We start from the raw sequence: 19866 nt of genomic DNA, 5'->3' as shown, positions 1-19866 counted from the left end.
TTATGAGCTAAAAACACTACTGAGCCATAAAAGGAAACACTGATGACTTACGGTTCAGAATCACGACCCCTCAGCAAATACTCGACACAGTCTATTTGCCACAGGGTGTCACACACTTCCCAATGACGTTCCAGTCACTGATGAGTCACACACACATGGTGGTCCCATAAAATTAAGTCCCCCCTGGTGATGTCATAGCCTTCTTAGTTTGTGTAAATCCACTCCATGGTGTTCACCAACAAAATCACCTGCTGACTCATTTCCTAGAACCTATCCCTGTTGTCAAGCAATGCATGGTTCTGTAAATAGAAGGTGAGAATTTTTTCTCGCCCAAGTTATCTTAGAAAAGAGAATTGCCTTCTTTTTGAAATCCATTTTTTTTCTGCCTTGTGTGTGTGTGTGTGTGTGTGTGTGTGTGTGTGTGTGTGTGTGTGTGCTTGGTTGGAATCAAACCCAGGATGTTACCTTCTGTTTGAACGCCTCCATCCTGAGGTATGCTTTCTTGCAGTATGAGGTACTCACTTACATTCTCTGGATTAACTTTGTTGTGCTCTTTTGTGTGGGTGCTGTGCAGGGGATGAACCCTGGGACTCAGGCATTAGATGACTGCTTGATCCCCGAGCTACGTCACTAGCCCTCTTGGGCCTTCTTACCTGTAAAGGCTGCAGGTCCATCTTGGTTTTGGCTGCTTATCTAGGTCGCCCCACAGAATCTGCACGACTTAAAAGAGAGAAAGGAAATACAGCTTCAGTAGCTATTTCTGGTGATATGGTTTCATGAATTCAATAGTAAATTTTCTAAACAGTCTTTTATCACAAATCTGTAGGTATAGCACAACTTTAAAACAGTTTTTAAATAAATGTTAATGTGACTGAATAATTAAGTCTTGAGATCCAATTCCCCAAAGAATCATCATGCATGAGTTTAGCAAGTTCCCAATCTCTCTAAAGATGAAGAGCTACAGATAAAATTCTCTGGAGCCTCGAGCTGGACAACATAAAAAAGGCACTGACCTCAAAGACCCAGATCCACGGGTGCAGAATGTCAGTGGAACTATTGCCCAGGTGAGAATGGACAGAAGCGATATTTTTAAGTTAACATACCATAGTGATGTGTCGTGCTAAACTGGCACAGGCACCAGTTTTTTAAATACCGTGAGGGTATATTTGACTCTTTCACCTTCAACCACGCACCTGTTTCTTGAAACTGGATCGATTGATTCTTTTCACTCTATTATTTTTTCAAATTATTTTGTGATTAATTTGTCTTCCCATGTACATTTCATGTAAGTACCTCATGCTACCCAATTGCACCACTGAGGCTCCTTCAGAATACTATCATCTATATTGTGTATATCTGGCTGGGATTTTGGCAGAAGCTGCATGAAGCCTGTTTGCAATAAACCTGGGAAGAAGTGACATCTTTGCTGTGTCATAGCTTCTAAATAATGACCGCAGTATGTTTCTACACTTATTTAGAATCTTCCTTGACTTTTTTACCATCAGAATTCTGTAGTTTGTCCATTCATGAGTCCTGTATAGGTTGTTAGATTTACACACACGTCACTTATTTGAGCAATTGTAAATGGTATTCTGTTTTCAATTTTAGCATTCATGTGATCATTCCTGATATATAGAAATCCAATTGATTTTTGTATGTTTATCTCCTACCCTGCAACCTTGCCAAAGTAGGTTTAAACCAGAAGTTATAAAAATTGTACATTCGGTGGTATTTTCTATTTGACAATCATATTGTCGCAAGCCGGGCCCTTTTATTACTTTCTTTCCATCAATGGGTATGCAATTATAATGTACAACTATAACTGTTGTGCAAGAGTTAGATGCAAAAGCAGATGGCTGCTACAGCTGCTTCAGTTATTTTAGCTGTGCCAGCCATTTCAACTGTTTGTTGACTGCTCCCTTTTGGACCTACAATCTGGCCATATCTTTGTTCCAAAGATTCATCTCATCTCCTGGCTACATTCTTATGAAAGAAAGGGGCTTACAGGTGCTGAAGTGGGAAAGGCAGCTACAGGTGAACTTTTGAACAGGTGCAACAAGCAGGCCCATCCCGGGACACCACTTAGGAGTAACCCCAGGCCTGCAGGCACTAGATTTCGGGGCGTGGCCTCCGCCGCGGCTCCTCCCCGACGCGCGGGGGCGCTGTGGGCCGTGGCGGGTCGCGGCGGCGCTCTTTCTCAGTCTCCTCGGTTCCGATTTAGGCTTTCGGGACGGCGGCGGGAACATGGCGGCCGCCAGGGACAGCGTGGAAGCCGGGGAGGCCGAGGGGACCGCGGGGCGCCAGGGCAGCTCGGGAGTGGAGGTGGTGTTTCCTTCCGACCCGGCCGCTGCCGCCCCGCTTTGCCCTCACGGTGGGTCGCGGTCTGGGCTCAGCCTGACTGGTGACAGAGGCGACAGTTGCCCCTTACGTGCCTTCGGCTTTTAGGGTTTTTAGGGTTTTTCTCAGTCTCTCTTCCTCACCATATGTGATGCCTAGAAAACGCCCACTTCCCAGGACGTTTGTTTTTTCAACTTATCGAGAAACCCCTTGCTGTGACTTTGGCCCGAGGGCGGTGACGTCTCTGCTTGGGGGGGCGGGGCAGCAGGAATGCGTGGTGTCAATTCCTATTGACAAGTCTTTGGGAATTTACCCCCCCCAAATGTCCGTTTTGTTGTCCTATCTAAAAAGAAAGAAAGAAAGAAAAAGAATAGCAAGGACGCGTCCCCTCTGTTTATTCTCGGGACCCAGGCTTGTTGCATTCACAATATACTCACAATAGCGTGCGCTTTCGAAGATTATTTCCAACTGGCCGGTGCCTGCATGTTGAGTGAGAAAAAAAGTATCAGAGAGGTGCATTTCATGACGGTAAACTGCGTAAAGCCTAAGCAAGTTTTATTGAACGTACTGAAAGAACTTGATGCAGATGACCACTGTTTGACATACTTTTTCCCCTTATGGAACTAGGACCCACTCTTCTGTTTGTAAAGGTGAGCCAAGGAAAGGAAGAAACACGGAGGTTTTATGCCTGCTCAGCCTGTAGAGATAGAAAAGATTGTAATTTTTTTCAATGGGAAGATGAAAAGGTATGACATTTTTTGAATACATATTGTTTAATGTATCTTTTACTGAGAATGTCTAAAACAAAAACATTTGCCATTTGAGCATTATATGAGATAAATATTTTAAGAAAGGTGAAGATACTGGTTTTTGATTTGGAGACTGGAGTTAATACTTTGAACTTACTCTGATTAGTGATGTCTTGGATGTTGGCTTTGGGTGACTGATCCTCCGTGAGTTATGGAGCTCCAGTTTCTATAACAAGAACACGATGGGGGAATGAATATAAAAAAAATATGACAGACTGGGTGGCTTAAGCAACAGACATTTATTTCTTACAGTTCTGGAAATTGGGGAGCCTCAGATGAAGATCCTGGCAGATGCAGTGTCTGTGAGGGCTGCCTCCTGCTTAGCAGATGACTGTCCTCATTGTGTCTTATTTCGTGTAGAGAGGAAGTGGGGGAGGAGAGGGCAGTGGGAAGGAGCACTCTTCTTAAGAGCAGTAAGCTCATTCACAAGAGCTCTATCCTCATCTGGTTAGGCTTCAAAATAGGAATTTTGGGTGAGGACACCATGTTGGACTTTTGGTTACTGTGACAAATGTGGCAGAGAAGGGTCTTAGTTCATGGTAGACAGGAAGCAGCGAGAGGAAGAGACCAGGACCAGATACACGGTCAAAATCATGCCTCCAGTGACCTACTTCCTGTAGCTAGGCCCTGTGTTGTACAGTTTCCACCACCTTTCAAAATAGTGCTACCAGCTGGGGACTAAGAGTTCAACACGTGCCTGTGGGGGACATTTCATATTAAACCATAATAGACCTAAACATTGAGTTCATAGCATTCCATATACAAATGCTGTATAGATTTCTCTCAAAAGAGTTTAGGTCATATTCATCCCAGGAAGTATGAGAAACTGCTTTTTTTGATGTTTGCATGGAACATCCTTTGTTTAACTACGCAGGACTGATGAAGGTGCTTTGAGATATAGATGTGAGCTTTACGTCCTCCTGGACTCAATTCTAATTAAAGTTTCTGAAAGCTTTGGAGAATTTCAGCTTTGTTAGGTTTATTGGAGCACAGTCTCTTAAAATCTTCCAGTGCTTTAATATGTGGGTGTTGTTTTAAACCACTAGGGAATTTTCCCAGTCTTCCCCTCCTCCCACCCCAGTGAGTGCTTTTTATAACATTGTTTGAATTTCTTGCTCCCTGATCTCAGAATGTGGTACCAGTTTTTCTATACGGTAACACATTGGATAGTTTGCTAAATGGGTTTTGTTTGCCTAGAAGGCCTGAGGCCCTGAGTACCCTCCCCAGCACGCAAAACAAAACTAACAAAACAACAACAAAAGAACCCAAACTTCTGGTGTGGTGGTACATGCCTGTAATCCCAGCACTCCCAGTATTCTGGATGCTGAGGCAGGAGGATTGCAAGTTTAAGATCAGCCTGAGCTATATAGTGAGACTGTCTCAAAACAAACAAAAATTGGCTTTTCTACTTTCTTTCAGTTATCAGAAGCTAGACTTGCTGCCCGAGAAGCTCATAACCAAAGCTGTCAACCTCCACTGTCCCGAAGGCAGTGTGTGGAAAGGTACTGGTGTTCATTTTCCTTGTTTTGTTTCTTGTAATATTTCTTTGTTTTTTTTCCTGTTCCTTTAAATTTAGTTTCATTTGCTCATTTATTTTTATTGTGACTCTCTCCTCCCTTGCCCCGTGTGTGTGTGTGTGTGTGTGTGTGTGTGTGTGTGTACATGTCCATAAACATAAGTCTTATCATTTTAATCTTATTTTTTTTGGTGAGACTGGGGATTTGAATTCAGGCTTTTGCACATGCAAAGCAGATGTTCTACTGCTTGAGTCACACCTCCAGCCCATTTTAATAGTTTTTAAGTGTACCATTCACTGGCTTTAATTTATTTTCAATGTTGGGCAAACATTGCCATTGTATTTCCCAAACTTTTTCATCCTGTCAAACAGAAATTCTGTCACCATTAACTCCTCATTCCACTCCTCCAAACCCTGGTAAGCTCTAGTCTACTTCTTGTTGCTATGAATTTGGGTTTTCTAGGTTCCTCACGTTCACGCAGTGTTTGTCCATCTTCGTCTAGCATCTGCATTTAGTCTAATGTTTTCAAGACACGTGCTGGTGCATATGACAGGACTTTATTTCTTTCGTGTGTGACTGTACCACATTTTTAAACCCATTCATGTATTTATGAACACTGGGTTTGTATCCACCTTTTGAACATTGCAAATAATGCTGCAGAGAACGCTGACTTACACATAAGTGTTTGAGTCTTTGTTTTCAAATCTTTTGGGTAGTTACCTACTCAGAAGGAGGCATTGCTGGGCCATGTGGTAATTCTGTGCTTAGATTTTTTGAGGAACTGCAGTCTCTTGCACAGGGCTGCCCATTTTAACATTCCTCTCAGCAACATGCGGGAGTTTCTCCACACCTTGCCCACACTTACTATTATTTGCATTTCGAGGAATTGACCACCACTGAGCTGTGGCCTCAGCCCGATGATTAGTTTTTGGTTGTAGTTATCTCAGTAGTTGTGACGTGGCATATTGTGGTTTTGATTTGCACTTTCGTGCTAATGATGCTGATTGTCTTTTCACATGTACTGTGGCCATTTGGAGAAATGTCTGTTCAAGTCCTTTGTCCCTTTTTAATTGGCTTGTCTGACTTGTTGGTGAGTAACAGAGTTCATCGTATGTTCTGAGTGTTACATCCTTATCAGATAGGTGATTTGCGTGTCCTTCTTCTCATTCTGTAGGTTGTCCTTTTACTTTCTTAACGATATCCTTTGATGCATAAGTGAACTAATTTTGATGAATTTCAGTTTATTAAATTTTTTCTTTTGTTGCTTGCACTTTTGGTAACATAGCTAACAACCCATTGCCAAATCCAGTGTCATAAAGATTTACTATAATGTTTCTTGAAATACTAAACCAAAAAAGAAATAATGAAATCTGTAACATCTGTTTTGAAAATCTGCATCTTTGGCAATGCTTTATTTGGGTGGGTTGGAATTGAGTCGTAGATTTAAGTGTTTAGCAAGCCCCAGAAGAAAGAATCCTTGCTTTCCTGACTCAGGCACGGTGCTCCATGCGCTGGACAAAGCTCCCAAAGGAGCCCCAGTTCTGGCTTGCTGGTGACACGTTTTCAGTTCTAGGGACATTCCTTCTGCTCCCTGGGCTGCTGTCTTCAGGACTGCAAAGCCTCATTCTCGGTAAGTGTGGAGGACTACTGGGGTCTGTTTCACTTACCTTTCCTGAGCTGCATAGATTTTAAAGCCCTTGGAGGGGTGAGGCTTATCTTAAGATAACCTGATTGCCCCTTAACTCTAGCGTTTAATCAGAGATACCTGCTTACTGCCAGTTTGGGGATTCACTTGGGAAGGGAAACGTTGCAAAGGGAGTTAGTGTAGATGGAGCATTACTGTGAGGGTGCCCTGGCTACACGAGGTGATATTTAATTCTGCCAAAGTAGTTTACTCAGATGAGAAAATTGAGGCTTATCGATGTTGAGTGTTTCGTACTTCGAAAATGGCTGAGCTGTGACTCAAACTTACGCTTCTCTTACTCTAAAGCATAATTTTAAAACATAAAAGCAAATAGGAATTAGTAAGTGAGGTATAGCGATTTAACGTAAGGAGGTACATGGAAAGGAAAGGTAAGAGTCACATAGAGATAGATCGTGATGAGATGACCATTTTTTCCATAATTGGAGAAAATAGAATATTGAAGCTGAGGAGGTAGAAAAACACTGCCTGTAAGTTACTCCCTTCAACCCATCTCCTTGGTCATTTTTTTTTCTAAAAACCAAAAAGCTTTTTGATGCCAGTTCAAAACCTTGGTCATTTTCTAGTATTTTCTGCTGGCTTTTTTTCCCTATGCTAGGATTTGTTTTACAGAGTTGTAGTCATAATGTGATCTGGTTTTGTACTCTGCCCTTATCACTTAATTTTATCTGATAACCACATTTTTCATGGTAATACCTAAGGATATTGGTGATTCAATTACATTCTTTAAGAAAATCCAGGTAATTTTATTTCCTTGCATAATAAAATTTTAGTCTGGAGCTAAACCATTGTTCTTGTCTTTACTTCCAGAATATGGTTAAAATCTTTTCTTCATGCAAGGATGCAAGGGTGCAAGGGATTGAACCCATGGCCTCATGTGCATTGTATTACTGAGCTATGTTTCCAGCCTGATAAAAAATTTTTGAAATTCACATTTCATATTAATTAAAACATAAGACACTGGCTAAAATAGGAAGTATTAAAGGGTTTGCGGAATGTTACTTTTTAGGACCTTAATTTCATCTGTCTGGTGCTGCTTCTTGAGAGCATGTTGTAATAAAATTATTTTCAACATCTTAAACTGTTTGTGACCCATAACCTTGGGTTTTGTTACCCTGGATCCAACCATCCAGTCAGTTGTTCATTCTGCAGGTAGTAGTTGGAAGCTAAAAAAAGGCCTTAAAATTCTAGCAGTGGAGTTGAGATATGTGTAAGGATTATTCAGGATGGAGAAGAATGTGTTAAGCATCTTGTATTCATAGAAAAGACTGAGTGCTCTGGAGAGCAAGATGCATTAATGCTAACTTGTGCGTTAGCAATCAATACAGTTTAAGGACATGGTACTTGAACAGGTTTTGGAAGATGGGTAGAAGATGAAGTTTCTTGAAATGTAATATCATTGATTACCCTGCATTATGTTCTGATTGGTGCTCTTACACTTTATTACATGCTTTCTATAGAGTGAAAGTTTGAAATCAGTCATTCCTCAAAAAATTTGCAATGCTTTAAGTTATCTTAAAGGGTCTTATGTCCTATTGAATTTTGGCTTTTTAAAGTCAAAGCTTAATTACTTAATTAGCTCACCTTGATATTTGCAGCTCTTTCTTAGGGTGGACCTAAGTATGATACACTTTTGAGGTTATAATTATTTTCTCATGAGGGCAATTTAATTGTAAACAACTTATTTATAAATTAGCTTATTAAAGAACCATATTTCAGCCAGAAGCGGTGGCCCATGCCTGGAATCCCAGTGCTTAGGAGGCTGGGGCAGGAGTATCACAAGTTCTAGGCCAGCTTGGACTACATAGTGAGAACCTGTCTCAAGAAAACAAAAAGCCAAACAAACAAACAAAAAGAAATCCCAACCCATATTTGAAAGTATTAAACTATATTTGAATTTTTACCTATTCTGTAAGGCAAACTTCATCTCATTATGGAGTACTAAGAGCTTTTCATTGACTAATGTAATTTTGAAATTGTTAGAAAAGAGTGATGGTAGCTAGCAAGATAAAGTAACCTCTGTTACCCATTTTTTTTGTTGTTGTTACGGGTCTAGGAGTGCTGTGCAGATTTCTAGGGTACAGAATAAGATTCGATATTCATTTTTCTAATCTCACTCTTGAGCCATGCTTTCTGAACTCCATAGATGTTCAGTTGACAGCTTGACACCTTGTGCCTGAGATTTGCTCTTCCTTGTAATTTTTAGTTGCCCTTTATGCTTTGAAATGTGTTAATATTCTATTGTGTAGTGTGTTTGCATTCTTATTGTGACCTATGAAGTCTGAGGGAAGATAAATTCACATTCTGAAATCAGTGTTAATTTATGTGCATCCAGATAATTTAGTTTAGTTGATATTTCATTTGGTTATGTTTTTTTCAGAGCTCATTTAAAGTTAGATTTTCAAGGTCTGCTATTAGAGAAATGCCATAAACATAATTTGTGTACTCCAGGAAAGGCAAATGGAACATCAAATGGAGATCAATAAAAATGACATTTCAAAATGCTAGCCTGCAATTTGTGAATCATGCTGAGCCACACAGCAGAATGAATTTCCTCTTCCCCGGGGTATGTGCAGTAAATACGAATAAGGAGGGGGCTGAGTAATTCTTGGTGCTTCACATCCTTATGTGCTTTCTCCCAAACTTAAGAAGTCTTGTGTCTGAATGTTAAATTTAAAGCAGTATTGTTGAGTGACTATGTTGCAATTCTGAAGTGAGAAATAGGCACTAGGTCTGTTTATCTTTTGTTAAGAAAAAATTAATAAACTAGCAATAACACTTTCTGAACAGTGATTTGTAATTACATAAGGGAAAGAGGTAATCACAAAGGCCCAAAGGCAGATCGTGTAGGTGGGGGATCATGAGTAGTGTTGTTTTCCTTCTTTTGGAAATAAAGTTAGGTCCTTATGGTGGGTGAATCTTGTCATTGGCCCATCATTGCTTTGAACTTTCTTTCCCTTCCTTTCTAGGGTTTTTCAACTTCTGCCTTCAGCCAGCATTCCTCTGGGTGGTAGAGGGTCCTTTTGAGCATATCTGAGTATCGAAATCTGATACAACTTCATCTACGTGTGGGATCTTCCTTTCTTAGGCCCTATGTAGTCTGTGATTATGGTGATCATTACTTCTTTACTAGCAAATGTGAGACTGGCTGCTCTGTGTGGATGCCTCACTGCATGCATGATCATGGGCTGAGAGTCCAGCGGTGCACAGTGCTGGGGCCACATTGCAAGTGGCAGACAATTGGTCTCTGCCATCAAGTCTGTGCATCTGGCAGCATTGTCAACCATATGCCATATAGCGCACCAGCTAAAATGTGCAAAACTGTGTATCTTAGGAGTGGTGAGGTAGGGCAGTGGATTCTACTTTGTGATCCAGTCTGACTGGCTGTCTTTTAATGGGTGGATTTAGCCCGTTTTCATAATGGATGTAACAGCCCTGCTTGGCCTTAGTTTTGCTACATTATATGCTTCCTATTTTTGTTGCTTCTCTTGGTTCTCTTTCCATTATATGGCCTGTGTTTCTTTTTGTGTGTGTGTTCTGTGTTTTACTTTAGTGTTGCCTTTGTAACTTTCTATATCAAAATCTTAATTCCTCTGAAAAACGGAAAATGATGGACTTAGCATAGTTCTTCTTCCTGTCTTTCTTTCTCTATAATCGCTGTATGATTTTAGTTGATTATTTTTTTTCAGGGTTAACTTTTATGCCTGTGAATATTGCTTATAGTTCTCCTTGGTTTTTCAGTCTTAGGTTATGTCCTTTGGCCCGTGACTTATAGCACAGGAAAATGACTGCTTGCCCTGGCTGTCCCTCCCTGGGTCTCTGGATGTGTTTTACTTCCACTGAGCACTATGACTGGAATCTCTACCTTTATCTCTGCTCTGACTCTGTGGCTTGGCAGTCTCTTCATTCATCTTTTGGCTCACATTTAAGACAGTTTATTTTTAAACAAAAGTCTTTAAATCAAAATCTACATGTGCCTACTGTTTGATTCAGCTTATGTGAAATGTCCATAGTAGGTAAACTCACAGAGACAGAAAGTAAGTGTGGCTAGAAGATGGGGATCAGTAGTGGGGAACATTGTATGAAGGGTGAGTTTTTTTTGTTTGTTTTTGTTTTTTTTTTGAGGTGATGAAAATGTTCTGGAATTAGATTGTGGTGATGTGACACAGGTTCATGGATATACTATAAAGCACTGAATTTGTCCACTTTAAAAATGTGAATGGTGTATGAATTACATTTCAATTAAAAAAAACTTGGGCCAGGCCTGGTGATGCATACCTGTAATCCCAGCTACTCAGGAGGTGGAGATTGGGAGGATCATGTTTTGAACTAGTTTGGGCCATCTCAACCAATAAGCTGAGTGTGGTGGTCATACCTGTAGTCCTAGTTACACAGAGGCCTAGGCAGGAGGAGCTCAGTCTGAGGTCAGCCCCAGGCATAAATGTAAGACTCTGTCAGAAAAACTAAAGCAAAAAGGGTTGGGGTGTGTGGTTTAAATGGTAGAGCACCTGTATGACAAGTGCAAAGCCTTGAATTTAAACCCCAGTACTGCCAAACCAAAAAAAAAGAAAAACACCCCAAAGAGCTCCAAAACTATCTGTGGCAGTGGAAGCAGCTAACACTGTGAGTTTTACAGAGAGCAACTGTGACCCCTGTTTCCACCGCTGCATTTGCCCCTCCCCAGAAGCAGCTACTGGCAGCTTTTTTGGCTAAATCTTTTAGAATTCACCTTCCTGCTTCTACTTTTTTATAACATCAAGTGGCAGATAAGAGCTAGTTGTTCACTTTTGTGATATTAAGATTGATCACGTGCAGCTTTTAACCAGCCTAAAGCATCCATTATAAAGTCCCCTGTCAGCTTTTCTTCTGGCGATAAGCAGCAATTGATGACTATTGCCTAGCAGTTGTAAAGCTTCACAAAATCTGATCATTTATGCATTTACGACCTTTGATTCTATAAAGAAGAACTTTAATCAACTGTTGACTTGCCTTGTTATAGTTCATATGGGAAAAGACAAGATAAGTGTTTAATTCTCCCTTCCTGGTCTTTAAACTATTTTTTTTTTTTTTTTTTTTTTTTTGCAGTGCTGGGGATTGAACCCAGGACTTACGCACTATGCAAGCCCTCTCCCGTGAGTGGCATCCCTGCATCTAGACTTCCTTTTTATTTCCCAGCAAGCTCCCGTCATATGGCTATCTATATCTATCCCTGATTCACAGACATGAGGTTTCCGAGGTGACAGGTTGAAATTTACAAATGAAGCTCCTATGGACATTCGTGTGTGAGTCTTTGTATGGACTCACGCTTTCACTTCTCCTGGGTAAATTCCTCCAAGTTGAATAGCTGCAACATGTGGTGTTGAACTTTTCCAGTGTGGCTTCACTGCAACACTGAAGCACACGAAGGTTCCAGTTTTCCCTGTCTTCCACAGCACTTGCTATCTGTCTCTTAATGACGCCATTGTAAAGCGATACTGTTTTCTGGCTTTGGTTTCTGTTTATGATGTTGCATACCTTTTCATGTGCTCATTGAATATTTGTGTATTATCTTTGGGAAAGTGCTATTCAGTTGCTTGCTCTTTTTAACAGGGATAGTTTTCTTTTTTTTCGATTTGGTTTGGTTTTTGGCGGTACTAGGGAGTTGAACTCAGGGCCTTGTGCTTGCTAGGCAGGTGCTATATCATTTGAGCCATTCTCCTAGCCCCTTTTTACTTTTAACTTTTTCTGATAGCATCTCACATTTATGCTGTGGCTGGCCTGGACTGTCATCCTCTTATTTATGCTTCCTGTCTACCTGGGATGACAGGTATGTGCCACCAAGCCCCGCTTTTATTGGTTGAAATAGGTCTCAGGAACTTTTTCTCCCAGGCTGGCCTGGAACTGCAATCTTCCTGCGCTCTGCCTTCTGAATAGCTAGGATTACAGGTATGAGCGACTGTGCCTGCCATTTAAAAAATTTTCTTGAGACAGGGTCTCCCTATGTAGTCCAGGCTGGCCTTAAGTTCATGATCCTCCTGCCCCCTCCTCTCAAGTGCTAGGATTACACTCAGCAAGTTCTAGGTTTTGATAAAGTTCAATTTATGATGATTTTTCTTTTATACTTTTTGCTTGAGTCTTGTTTAAGAAATCATTCCCAAATCCAGTATTTTTGTTTCCCCTTATGTTTTCTTCTAAAAGTTTCGTGGTTTTAGGTCTAGACTTAGGTCTATGACTTAATCACGTTCCGCAAAGTCTCTTTTGTCATATAAGGTACTGAAAAATTCTAAATGAGGGTGTAGACATCTTTGATGGGGAACAGGGGCTTATGTTTAGCTGGATACAGCGCCTATGTAAAAAGCTAGTTGACCGTGTTTCTGAGGCTCTTTTCTGTGCTTTTGTTCTGTTTCTATGGCAAATGAACACACACACACAACATATATATATATATAATATACATATATATATATGTATATATAAATATATATATATATACATACATAAATATCATCATTTTTATTATTGTGATTTTATGGGAAGTCTTCTTGAGATCAGGTAGTGTAAGTCTTCTAGTTTTGTCCTTTATTTTCAAAGCATTCTGACTATTCTAGGTCCTTCTATACACATATGAATTTTAGAATGAGTGTTTTAGTTTAGTTTCTACAAAAAGGCCTGTTGGAATTTTGACTGAGATTGTGTTGATTTTATAGATGAATTTGGGAGAATCGACATCTTAATAATACTGAATTTTCTTCATGGCTTCTCTCTCCAGTTACAAACTCATCTTTAATTTTCTTCTGTGATATTTTGTAATTTTCAGTATACTGGGATTGCACATCTTTTGCCACATTTATCCTAAGTATTTCATGTTTTTAATACTATTTTAAATTTTGGTTTCTAATTGTCTGTCACTAGTCAATAATAGTACAGTTGATCCATATATTGTTCTTTTATTCTTCAGCCTTGGTAAGCTTATTTACTAGATCTAGCAGCTTTTTTGAAGATTTCCTTAGGACTTTATATATACATGGTTATGTCCTCTGTGATTAAAGAACTTTTAATGTTTCCTTTCCAATTTATGCCTTTTTCTTTTTTTAGAAGTACTGGGATTGGAACTCAGGTCCCTGCCACTTGAGCCATGCCACCAGCCTCTGTATTTTGCGGTTAGAAATCCTAGTGAATGTTGAGTAGAGAGGGTAAGAATGAACATCTTTGATTTGTGCCCAGTGTAGAGGCAGCGCATTTGGTCTTTCATCAATACGATGTTAGCCACAGGTTTTTCTTCTATCCCTACTTTGTGAATCTTTACCATTATTGGATGTTTGGTTTTGTCAACTGCTCTTTTCTGCATCTGGTGCAATGATTTTTTTTAAGACTATTAATATGGAGAATTATTGATTGACTTCAAACATTAAAGCAACCTTGCATTCATGATCATTGTGTTAGTCAGACTTCTTTTTGCTGTGACTAAACAGCTGAGAGAAACAAGCTGGTGGCTCACACCTGTAATCCTAGCTACTCAGGAAGTAGAGATTAGGAGAGTCATTATTTGATGCTAGCCCAGGCAAAAGAGTTCACAAGACCACATCTTAACTAATAGCTGGGCAGTTGTGCGTAAATGTCATCCCAGCTACAGCAGAAAGCATAAGTGGGAAGGTTGCAGTCTGGGTTGGCCTAGACAAAAAAACCAAAGCCTTTCTCCAGAATAACCGGAGCAAAAATGGCTAGGGGCATGGCTCAAGCAGTAGAGCGCCTCCCCAATAAGTGAGGAGCCCTGAATTCAACCCCCAGTACTCAGAAACAAAACAAAAGTAGCAAAAAACCAGAAAAACAGCTTAAGGGTAGAAAGATTTATTTTGCCTTCTGGTTTCAGCGATTTTAATACCAGGTTGCCTGAGTCTGATGCTCTGGGCCTGAGGCAAGGCAGAATATTTTGGGGCCAGGGCATGTGTTACAGGCTGCTCCTCATGGCAACCAGGAAGCTAAACGCAAAGAAAAGGCAGAATATAAGATATAGCTGGCCTCAAGACTACGGTACTTGCTTCCTCCAACCAGGCCCGTCTCCCAAAGTTTCCAGTGGTTCCCATTAATGTCATCAGTGACAAGTCCATCAGTGAATCCGCTCTTGAGGTCGGAGCCCTCATTATCCAATCACTTCTCAACTATTGGATCTACCAGCTGGGGTGCAAGTCTTTAACATGTGGACATTTTGGGGACACTTCATATCCAAGCCATAGTAGTTGTGATATACAAATATATTTCTGATGTTGATTTGCTAAAATTTTGTTAATTCTGTAGTTTTCTGATAATGTTTTTCTTTCTTTCTGCTTTTGGTATTGTAGCAATACTGGCATTACAAAATGAACTGGGAAGTGATCCCTCCTCGAGTGTCTGGAATCTGGAAGGACGTGTGACTTGGTGTGGCTTTGCTGTCTGCTGGCTGTCTTTTTGATTGCCTTGTTTCCAGTGAGAAACCTGATATCAGTCTTATCTTTGTTCCTTTGTTCCTTATCTTTGTTCTTATCAAAATGTTGCTTTTCCCCTCTGGGTTCTTGTTTGTTTGAGACAATTTTTAAAAATCTTCAATTTTTAAATGTTTACTATGTCTTAAAAAATTTTTTTTTCTCCTTTGTCTGGGAAAGGAAGCCAGGGCCTCACTAATAAGATAATAAGCAAATAAGCACATGCTCTACAGCTGAGTGCCACCCCAACCCTCCGTATCTTTACTTAACAGTCTCATGTCTTCCTCTGCCTTCTTGAACACACAGGTTTAGTTATAATAAGTTTCTGTTTACTTATTATAATATCATTGGTCATTTCTGAGCTGACTTGGATTGATTTTGTCTTTTTCCATAATCACGGTCACATTTTCCTGCTTGTTTGCCTGGTAATTTGGATTGGGTGCTGGCAGTGTGAGTCTTACTTGGTCATACACTAGACAGACTGAGTATACTGGATACTCTGTTCCACACTAGATACTCTATCCCTTTACGTATTTTTGAGCTTTGTTCTGGAGCTCTTTGTTCTGGGACCTGGCTGTGGTTTGGCATTCTCGAACAGGGTCTATCTGGCAAACTAACTGATCCTTTACAGAAAAAGTGTGCTGACCCAGCTTGTTTTTGAGTGTTTTAGACAGGACAGAGCACACTACTAAGGCAGAGTACTCTGTGTTTTGAGGTTTTGCCACTTTGGCTTGTTGGTAGACAAACTATTCTGGGCTCTGTGCATATACCCTGGTGATTATTCCACACCCAGCCCTTTTTAGCCTAGAACTGTGATCCTCCTATCTACACCTCCGGCATAGCTGGGATTACAGGTACCTGGCTTGTTTTTGAGATAGGGTCTTTCTATCTTTTTTTGCCTGGGCTGGCCTCAAACTCCAATCCTCCAGGCCTCCCATGTAGCTGGGATTACAAGGATGAGCCACCACACCTGGCATAGTTTCTTTACCACCTATGCTGATCAGTACTCAGTTAAAGACATGAGGAGAATCCTCAGCTTAAAATGCTTTGCTGCCCACCACCACCCGTTTCCTCTCTCAGCAGACAGCTTTCTACTCCCCCTGTACTCTGCCTGGAATTGTAGCTGCCTTAGCCTTCCCCATTTCTCAGTTTGCCACCTCAGTCCACTAAGCCCTGTTGGGTTTCCTGTCCCTGTGGAGCTCTGCATGGGTAGTAAGCTGGACAGTTGTCAGCTCATGTCATCTGTTCCTTTCCTTCAGGGGTCCTGTTTTGGGCTACCAGTTGTCCAGTATCTTAAAGCTGTTGCTTCATATATTCTGTCTGTTTAAAATGGCGGCGGGGGGATGGTGTGCAGGATGGTAAAGCTGGCTTCTGTTACTGTGTCCAGGCTGGGTGTGGAAATCTCCAGTATTTCACTTTCAGTGAAGAACGGTGATAGTGACATTCCGTGCTTCCGTGGCTGAGAAGGGTCTGTGGTCCTTTCTACTTGGTTTTGTGTCTTAAGGTTGCTTTCCTAAGGGGCCCTTTCCTAACTGCCATTCCAGTGAATTACCAAGAAGTTTTTTCTGATATCTATCTGGCTCTCTTCTTTTTCTTTCTAGTCATGGAATAATTATCATAGAAACAGAAACATTCAATTTACTGGCAGGATTGCTGGTTTCTTGCTGTAGCCACCACATATCTGCTTGGCACTGCTGTGGTGCTTTGAAGTGAAACTGTGCTTAGCTGGGAAAAGGTTTAATACTCACTCAATTCCTTGTTTACAGTTTTTACATTGCAGTTCACAAGTTTAGTTCCATTGAAACTGTTGAATTTCTGTCAAACTGTAGGAATCCTTTAGTGCACTCTTTAAACACTTGGACTTAGACATTTTTGATCATCCTTAGTCCTCAGTGACCTTTTTCATTTTTCTTTTGTGCTCTTATTCTGATTTCATACTTTTAAGACATACTGACCTCATTTATTTTCTCCCTTCAATAATCTCTAGTAAAATGAAATCAGAAAAAAAAAAGTGGTGATTTTCAAGTCAGATCTCAGGGTAATTTGAAAGAAAACAAAAGGGGTATCCAACATAATCTTGTTTTGACAGGATCTTGCCATGGAGCCCAGGCTGGCCTCAAACTATTGATAAATCTGCAACCACCCCAGTGCTAGGTTTATAGGTGTGCACCATCACACCCAGTTCAGTGTACTCTTTGTAAAGGCTTTGAATGTTGCCTGCTGTCCTGGGGTGAGCTTCTGTCATTCCATCAGAATTCCTAAGAGCAGAGGCGCGCTGGAGGAACATCTTTTCTTTTAGGAGGTAATTTCTCTTGCTAAGTAAGCCATAAGAACTTGAAGAATGATCTTAATTTCTCATTTAAAATGACTGTCAACTGAGCCAGACTGTTTAACACATCAAAGTTACAGCACATGCATCTGTCCATAAATTTAAACGAGCTAGTAGTTGCCATTACTACCAAGTTGTTTAATATATTATATTCACATCTTAAATAGATATTGATCTTCATTCAGTGACTAAATTGGGGCATCTCAATTCTTACAAAATTGCTGATTCTTTTCCACTTGGTAAGTATATGGCTAGACATCAATTCTAGCCAACAACGGCCTATGGACTTTCCTTACCTTTGCTTCTTTATGCAGTACTCTTTAGGAAGTAAGGATAATTTTGGATACTCAAAATAGAGAAATACATTGTCTTTAAAACAACAAAGTTAAACTGTGCTACCTGGTGTTGTGCTGTGTTTTGAAGGTACCTGAGGTTCATTGAGTTGCCCTTGGCTCAGAGAAAGTTCTGTCGAAGATGTCAGCAGTTGCTGCTACCAGAGGACTGGGGGGAGCATCGCAAGCATCACCTGGTGGGTGATATTTCTGTCACCCAGCTAAGAAGGCCTAGTCAGCTCCTTTACCCACTGGAAAACAAGAAGACACATGCACAGTATCTGTTTGCTGATAGGAGCTGTCAGTTCTTGGTAGATCTTCTTTCCACCCTTGGATTCAGAAGAGTACTGTGTGTTGGAACACCAAGGTATGTTATGTACTTTCTTGTCTTTATTTTTTTGGCAGTATAAGAGTTTGAACTCTGGACATCGCACCTGCTAGACAGGCATATTGCCACTTGAGTCATGCCCCACCCCTTTTCTGCTTTCATTATTTTTTAGGGTGGGTCTCATGCCTTTTGCCCTGGGCCAGCCTTTTACTGTGACTCCTGCATAGCTAGGATTACAGCTGTGAACCACCACACATGACTGCTTTTTGTTGTTAGTTAGATGGGGTCTCAATGCCTTTTTCTTGGCTGGCCTCAAATTGTGATCTTTTCAATCTCCACCTCCCAAGTAGCTGCAATTGCAGTCATGAGCCACCATGTGTGGCCAAGACCTATTTATTTATTTTTTAAAAATAATATTAGACTTTGCCACTTCAGATAAGTTCTGCCCTTTTAAAACTATTTGCAAAACTGAAACCTTGGTTATCCCTGCTAAATTCTCTTCAGTATTTCATTGAAGTAACAGAGATATCAGTAAAACATAGATAGATTTTGTTGTTTGTTTGTTTATTGTCTATGACATTTGTAATTTCATATTAAATTTGCTTTCACTAATTGCTTTAGGTTGCATGAGCTGATCAGGTTGACAGCACCAGGAGACAAGAAGTCTAATATTAAAAGTCTTTTATTGGATATTGATTTTCGGTAGGTTTACAAAATATAATATTTATTGTCCTTTGTTTCTTTGTATGTTTTTCTCTTAATTATTTGTAATTTGTGATAACTTTTTAGTGAACTTTAGAAGTAGTTGTAGATTATGAGCACCTTTTCAGTTGTGTGAACTCAGCATTTCAAACAGGGCAATGGGTCTCTTTTGCTAATGTGCTTCCTGAGTTTTCTCTGTAAATATGTCTAGTTGTCTGTGACTTAGAACTTAGAGATGAATTCCTATTGAATGGAATTTCTTCTTATGTGCTAAGTTCAAAGATAAACTGAACTACCTCATGCTTAATCAGGTTTCTGGGTCTTTGTTTCATCTGCAGATTCTGCAGTGTGAGAAGACATATTTAAAATTTGTTTCACCAGGTGATATGCATAGTGTTTGCCTGGATGCAGCCAGAAGTCAGGGGAATGCTAACTAGGGGATAGACAGGTCCAGCAAACAGAAGAGCTGTGGGGGAGACTCTGAGGGTCACATGCATCTGATGTGTTGGTACAGACAGTTGAGACAGTGAGGGCTGAAACTCAGGCTCCCTTCCAGTGATAATTAGAAGATGTAGATCTTTGATTTACAATACTGATGGCACTTGTGGCTCCACTCTCTCTAGAAGTCTGTAGAGTTAAAATATTCTTCCTCGTTTCTATAATTGTTTGACTTTCAGGAGTTCATGGTAACTTTATAAGGTAGTTTGTTCTTAGGATCTCTTACATGTTCTTCAGTTTACTAGAAATCAAGCTTTGTTTTTTATTTAGATCTGATAAACTCTGGCCAATATTTAGTATCTGTTGGAGATAATCTATGAAATTAAATACGCTTTCTTTCCCTAAAAACAAGGCAGACAGATTTTTTAAATGTAAAATGTTACATTAGGAAGTATAGCTTTTAGTCAGGTGCTGGCGGCTCGTATCTATAATCCTAGCCATTCAGAAGGCAGAGATCAGGAGGGTCACAGTTTGAAGCCAGCCTGAGCAAATAAGCTGCAAGACCCTATCTCAAAAAAAAAAAAAAAAAAAAAAAAAAAATTACCAAAAAAAGGGCTGGTGGAGTGGTTCAAGGTGTAGGCCATGAATACAAACCCTGGTACCACACACACACAAAAGTATAGCTTTTAGAATTTATTTTTCTTCAGATTTTCTAGGTCAACTTTATGGGGTCTATTTTCCTCAGAAAGTACTTGGACTTTTCTCATTCCTTATTAACAAGACTAGCCTGTTGATTGTCTGTACCTTGTTACAGGAGTTACACAGTTGACATCTGCTTGACATGAGTGAATTTTGGCAAAATGATAACACAGATCTATTTCCAAAGAGAGCTCAGTTCTTTTTTAAGCTGAGAAATAAATCACTTTATAGTCAC

The 19866-nt window shown here is 40.2% G+C and overlaps 1 protein-coding gene and 1 long non-coding RNA gene across 3 annotated transcripts in view; one reads left to right on the top strand and one right to left on the bottom strand.

Annotated features, from left to right (window-relative positions):
* Window positions 1-362: 362 nt before the first annotated feature.
* On the bottom strand, window positions 363-3844 carry LOC141411003 (uncharacterized). Its single transcript, XR_012435856.1, has 5 exons — window positions 3397-3844; window positions 3244-3312; window positions 2906-3034; window positions 2775-2816; window positions 363-720 (listed from the first exon to the last, which is right to left on the bottom strand). It is a non-coding gene; the product is annotated as an uncharacterized lncRNA (long non-coding RNA).
* Zcchc4 (zinc finger CCHC-type containing 4) overlaps window positions 2208-19866 on the top strand; it is a 42953-nt gene continuing 25294 nt past the window's right edge. Inside the window, exons 1-6 of one of the 2 annotated variants that reach the window (XM_074042514.1) lie at window positions 2208-2371; window positions 2965-3083; window positions 4566-4648; window positions 6237-6293; window positions 17556-17831; window positions 18414-18494. In XM_074042514.1, coding sequence (XP_073898615.1) covers window positions 2245-2371; window positions 2965-3083; window positions 4566-4648; window positions 6237-6293; window positions 17556-17831; window positions 18414-18494 — 743 coding nt within the window. In that variant the 5' untranslated portion in view covers window positions 2208-2244. The remainder of the gene's footprint in view (window positions 2372-2964; window positions 3084-4565; window positions 4649-6236; window positions 6294-17555; window positions 17832-18413; window positions 18495-19866) is intronic. The other variant, XM_020157993.2, reaches the window with a different exon arrangement.

This window comes from Castor canadensis, chromosome 9 (genome assembly GCF_047511655.1).
Source record: "Castor canadensis chromosome 9, mCasCan1.hap1v2, whole genome shotgun sequence".
Lineage (NCBI taxonomy): Eukaryota > Metazoa > Chordata > Mammalia > Rodentia > Castoridae > Castor > Castor canadensis.
Note: the sequence above shows the minus strand (reverse complement) of the source record. Positions and strands in the feature narration are given on the sequence as shown.